Here is a 5,607-nt window from a genome sequence, read left to right as displayed (position 1 = left end):
CTTTTTCCCTGCAAAAGTGCCCATCTGCAGTGCCCGATGTATGGGTGACTTGTTGGAAATTATAAAAGCTATTCATATACTTTTCTGGGAATAAAAAAAAATTAAGAAAAATGAATGTTAATTTTAACAATAATTTTTTTTTTACAAAAAAAAATGTTTTTGGTTTTTTTTTATGATAATTCAAACAATTTCCATCATTTCATTCTGGGACCAATTTTTTTTAGGTATTATAGTTTATGAGTTAAAAATGGTTGTAAAAAATAAGATACATTTTTTAGCTCTTCCCAAAAAGTAATCTAATTCTTATTTGAATTATTCAAATATGCAAAGTTGCTTAAATGACCAGTTTCTTTACACCCACAACGTTTCACTACAATCTGAGATGTTGCGGCCAGTCGAGATGGCGTGAAATTCGTCTATCTATTTGTACCGTCTATGCTGTCTGACTCTGTACGAAAAATTGCTAAAAAATCTTAAGGTTAGCGTCGGATATGAAAGCACGTAAAAGTTTTTCGTATAGTTTGCCAAATACACGGCCCAGACAGAGAAAGATATATTCTCGTTCAGGTTCTTCTTTATCCTCTTAGAAAACACTTTCCAACTTCATGTTATGATGAGGTGTAATATTGTCACGCTCCTTTATAACAGCACTGGCAGCTATATGGATAGCGTGGTCGTGTGAAATAGCTCTGCATTCCAGCCGGCCTTGGTTCGATCCTCATTGCCGTCGTATGGACTTTTTTTGGCACAATCCCAAATGAAATGATAAAATGAAACAGAAAGAGATGTCTGCTCGCATACATACAAACCATGTTTAAGCTTTTAAAACAGTTCATTATTTGCGCATTTGACCCTCCAGCACACGAAATGGCACAATTTCTGCCAAAGATGAAATGTTTTCAGTCAACGCTAGTTTGGGTGTAAGGAAGCACAGTGAGTTCAAGAAAATGTGGTCATTTGCAAGCCGGAAAGATGACCCGGAAACTATGGAGAAACTTATGAAAGGAGTTCGAGGAAAAGTTCATCAGCTTTATCATTAGATGAACTTAGTCAGGTTTTCCAATTCTTTTTTTTAGCCTTCATTTTGCTAAAAAAAACATGTCCGAATTGATTGAAAAATAATGAAGATATCATCAAAACAAAGTGTCCGTTTGATAAAACGAACAGTCCTTATCAAATATCCGGGATATTTTCCATTGGTACCTTGTCCAGGCAAACCCTATTCGGGTTTTTGCTTTCAACGGATCTACAAAGAAGCATGCTTTCAAAATTGGATCGAAATCTCTTTTTATGTGTTATGTTATTTATTAAATAAGGTAAGGTAAAACAGGAGATGTTTTTACAACTAGACCACTATACACACACACTCTGGTATGCGATAACGATGACCGCCGCCAGCGCAACAAATTTCGAAAGAACGATTGACACACCAGAATTGGTCTCCAAAATCCATTTGGAAATGACGGGTAGATTCGTTTTAGTCCACTGAACATTTGTTCGCACTTCTTCGTGCACCTCATGCAGGATAGCGTTGATATCGCTGTCGGTGTTATTCTGCAAGAAGTTTTGGTACTGCTGCAGCTGCTCTTGTGTGCTGATTGCATTGCGCAAATTCGAAACGATTTCGTTCATTGATCCGTATCTGAAAGGAAAACAAATTTGAAGAAACAGTTCGAACAGTAAAAAGTCGTTTCAAGTTACTTCGCTCTAAGAGTTTGATAATCGTTACTGAGTCGATTCAGTGCCTCTTCTGTGCCGTTAACCCCACTGTTTGCTACATAATTAAACATTTTGATTCGATCCGACTGCTCCAGCGTCTCGCTGTCCGATAACGATAATGATAAGTAGTTATCCACGCGATCTCGACTGGCAACGCATCCAAATCCGTACAGAATATCTTCGAATTCTTCCACATTAATCCGTTTCTGCTCGAAATTTCGTGAAATGTGCGCCAATCTTCGGACCACCAAAAGCCAAACATTTGGGTGCTCACTCGCCTTAATAGAACCACAAATTACCGGCGCTCGTAGATCCGGCTCGATCAGCTCGAACTCCTCGAACAAACCGATCGCATCTCCCAGACATTTGGGAAGACTAAGCTCGCAGGCAACCCGTCTCACCTCCACTCGGTAGAGCTTCGACAGATGATCGTCCGCTTTGTTGAGCAACATTCGGTCGTAAATGGTCTCCAGCAACTTGTGTTGGAAATCAAGATAGCTGGGGTAGAGATCGTTTCCGCGAAACAATTGGTTCAGATGAGTCAATGCTTTGAAGCCGGATTTCAGCGGAATCAGATCTGATTCTTTGGAAATATAACTGAGAAGCCTCAGAAGAGTTTCAACACCCAGGTGGTTGTTCCGAGCTAGGAACAGCGCATCGTCGATCAACTGTGCGCGGCTGAGGACGGGAATCTTGGTGTAGTCTTTGTTCAGGGTGTTGATCAACCTTTGCCAATTTCTAGAGTCATAGTTCACGCGATAGTATCCATACTGGTGCGGGTTGACCAGAATCCACTCGTCGGAGCCAAGATTTTCCAGAAGAATTGTTTTGTGACTATCAGAGGTTAAGAGCCAATCTCTTCCCGATTTTCCACTCTCTGATATCCAATCCAAGGGGATGTGAAACATTTTAACGGGTACTGAGCTGATCGTGACCGAACCTGCCAGATTCCAATTGACTGTAACCAACGGATAGGAGGGGTTTTGCGTCCAGCTCTTCACGATTGCATCGAGGGGCGGAAGAGTCATGTTACGCCTATCGACAGTATCTTGCAACACACGGATCATGTCATCCTCCGTTGACGACTTAAAACTTCGGTCCTTCAGATAATCCACCAGAAACTCATCGAACACTGCCTTTCCGACCACGGAATGCAGCATACGAATAACGGAAGCCGCCTTCGGGTAAGCGACGAAATCATAAATCCCCGCAATCTCCTCGGGAGTGTTGATCGGTTTGGTCATGGCTCGGGTTCTCGGCAGACTGTCCTTCAGCATCACCGGATGCATTTCGTCCACCAGGAACTGATCCATCAGTCTCCACTCGGGACGCATTTCGTTGAGAATGTAGCTCTCCAAGAATACGGCGAAACCTTCGTTAAGCCACACGTAGGACCACCAAGCGCAGGTCACCTCATTACCGAACCATTGGTGTAAGAGTTCGTGGAACACAATTTTCGTGACCGACTGCAGCTTCTCGGTTTTGTCCTGCCCGGATCGGTACACGATCCGCGAGGTTCTAAAAAGAGGGAGATAATGTCAACAGTGCCAAGAGTGGGGACTCCTGAATCAGAACTCACTTGTACGTTATGAGTCCCCAATTTTCCATGGCCCCCATCAGAAAATCATCAACGGCTACAATATCAAGTTTGGGCAGCTGATAAGGTCGCCGGAAGAAAGTGCCCAGATAAGAGATAGCACTTTGGGTAAAATCTAGTGCATATTGGGTCGAATTGATGACGCTGGGCTGCGCGTGTGCTGCGTAAGTGTCACCCAAAGTAAGTGCACTAAAATCCGATACGACGAACGCAAACAAATAGCTTGACATTGGCTCAGATTCGGCGAAAGTTGTTAGACTCATGCCGTTGTTATCGGGAGTGGTACTGAAAGTACGAAAGCAAAATACCTGGAATTAGTTATCGTTTCGTCGCTGGTTTTGTCATACCCACGGTTCGGTTCGATTTTCCACTGGCATATTCGACAGCACGTGAAACTGGGGTTCGTGATAAACTCGCAGTTTGAACTTCGCCTTGAGATGTGGCTCGTCATAACAGGGGAAAATTTTTCTCGCATATGCCGCAGCATTGAACGTAGTTCCAATGAACCTCTCCTCGGTTTCACGATAGTAGGAACTCTTGTAGAGCCCTTTAAGATCATCACTGATATTCCCAGCGAATTCGATCATCATCTGGTATGAGTACTCCGTACTCAAATCGGAATCGAAAGTGAATTTCGCCATCTCAGAATCGTTTTGTAGAACCGATCCCACCATCGTCAAAATTTTTCCGGTCTGTTCGGTCAGTGTGACCTTGGAAATATCCAGTTCATTCACGTTCACCGTCACATTGTTGGATCTCGCAGTTGCAACCAGAGAAATGCGAACCGATCCAAAGAATTGGAACTTCTCCAAATCCACGGTCAGCGTAACATCGTACCCAGTGGGACGCGTATTGGTCGGTAATCGGAAATGTTGATCATCTTGGCTGAGCACACCAAAAATTAACAACACCGCACAGAGCCACAGCACCGTAAGTCGAACTCGCGTATTCATTTCAACTACTCATTAGTACACGATATGCCAAACACTTCTAACGCAGGTGGACATCAGACAGCGCTTATTTGTGCCATTCTCCAGCAATTATCTGCTCGATCCAGTCCGCGCTGATAAACACACAGTCTCGAGCGCGCGTTGTCACCGACTTAATATTGGTGACGATAAATACACAAACGTCGCAGAGAGTGGTTCCTCTCCTCGCAAAAGGGGAATCACAGGCCGCGTGGAAGCGTCGGGGTATCGCGAGATCTCGTATATTTCCACAATCCCGCGCTGCTCATCGCGAGTGGAATGCCAATGACTATCTTTGGAATGGAAGTGAGTGCGCGGGTACTTGACCGAGAGGTGGTTTATTTTCTTTTTTTTTTGCACAACTTGGCCTTACAATGGGTATAATACTCTGATGAAGAAAGTGGGTTTGGGACGCTTTTGCGAACGAGCGCAGTCAACGAACAGATACTTCAAACGGACTGCGTACGTTTGGTGTGCGCGCTGTCTAATTGAATCCATAAAGAAAGAAGCATAAATTTGTCTGATTTGTGGCGTGTGCCCATTTGTAATTTCCCGAATTCTTTGAATGTTCTTAAAAGAAACATACCTTCTTCCCAAAGAACATTCCCATTTTCGCTAAAACGCAATGGTGTTAAACCTCACTTGGTCAAAATAAGTGCAAACAAGTTCGTGATACAAATAGCGTTAAAAAGCATCTTTTGAATTGGCATTTTCATGTAAACAAAAGCCCATTGTCAATCAACTATCAAATGAAAAAAGATATTCTCACATCAAGAGACAAACCAGCCGACGACTACGACTGCATTTCTATATGATTGAGTAACCATCTACTCTAGGGTATTTTTTTTATCGTCAGACTAAGTTCAACACGAAGGTATATGATGTGAAATGGAAATCTGAAAATTGAACATTTAACAAAAAAAGAAAGATTTAGAATGCTTTTAATTTGACTATTTCCTGATAGGACGGAAAAAATAAAATAAGTAAAACAAACTTTTTAAGTTGAAGGTTTAATTGTGATTAAACATAATAATGTTCTAAAAGCTAGAAAATAATCAGGCAAGTAGCAGTTAGCAGTTATCACACTTTCCTTCATTAGTCTAGGGCATTGATAAGACTAAAATAAAATCGTGGGACATATGATGAAGTATACCCTCCTTTCCTTCCTTTGCGGGTAATTCGTCCCCTTGCTATAAATAGTAGAATAAGTTGAAATGTAAATACACTATAGATATACGAATATATTTAAGAAATGAGTGTTCATCAACATTGTTACAATTTCCTTATATCCCATCCTTCTCCTAAAAATATGTCACCCTTCTA

The 5,607-nt window shown here is 42.0% G+C and overlaps 1 protein-coding gene across 1 annotated transcript; it reads right to left on the bottom strand.

Annotated features, from left to right (window-relative positions):
• Positions 1 to 1,299: 1,299 nt before the first annotated feature.
• Positions 1,300 to 4,423, bottom strand: LOC129775965 (aminopeptidase N-like). Its single transcript, XM_055781263.1, has 4 exons — positions 3,668 to 4,423; positions 3,299 to 3,601; positions 1,702 to 3,237; positions 1,300 to 1,642 (listed from the first exon to the last, which is right to left on the bottom strand). Exons 1-4 carry the CDS (start codon positions 4,267 to 4,269, stop codon positions 1,354 to 1,356), a joined length of 2,730 nt encoding a protein of 909 aa, XP_055637238.1. The 5' UTR covers positions 4,270 to 4,423; the 3' UTR covers positions 1,300 to 1,353.
• Between the last annotated feature and the right edge of the window lie 1,184 nt (positions 4,424 to 5,607).

Source organism: Toxorhynchites rutilus, chromosome 3 (genome assembly GCF_029784135.1).
Source record: "Toxorhynchites rutilus septentrionalis strain SRP chromosome 3, ASM2978413v1, whole genome shotgun sequence".
Taxonomy (NCBI): domain Eukaryota; kingdom Metazoa; phylum Arthropoda; class Insecta; order Diptera; family Culicidae; genus Toxorhynchites; species Toxorhynchites rutilus.
The sequence above is the reverse complement of the archived record's forward strand: the minus strand, read 5'-3'. Positions and strand labels throughout refer to the sequence as shown.

Bases quoted from the DNA above. Each gene is read 5' to 3' on its own strand.
- LOC129775965 (XM_055781263.1), bottom strand. From the start codon at position 4,269: ATGAATACGCGAGTTCGACTTACGGTGCTGTGGCTCTGTGCGGTGTTG. The intron at 3,602-3,667 runs GTGGGTATGACA...TCGTACTTTCAG, and splicing joins GTGGAAAATCGAACCGAACC to TACCACTCCCGATAACAACG. The intron at 3,238-3,298 runs GTGAGTTCTGAT...CCCTCTTTTTAG, and splicing joins TGGGGACTCATAACGTACAA to AACCTCGCGGATCGTGTACC.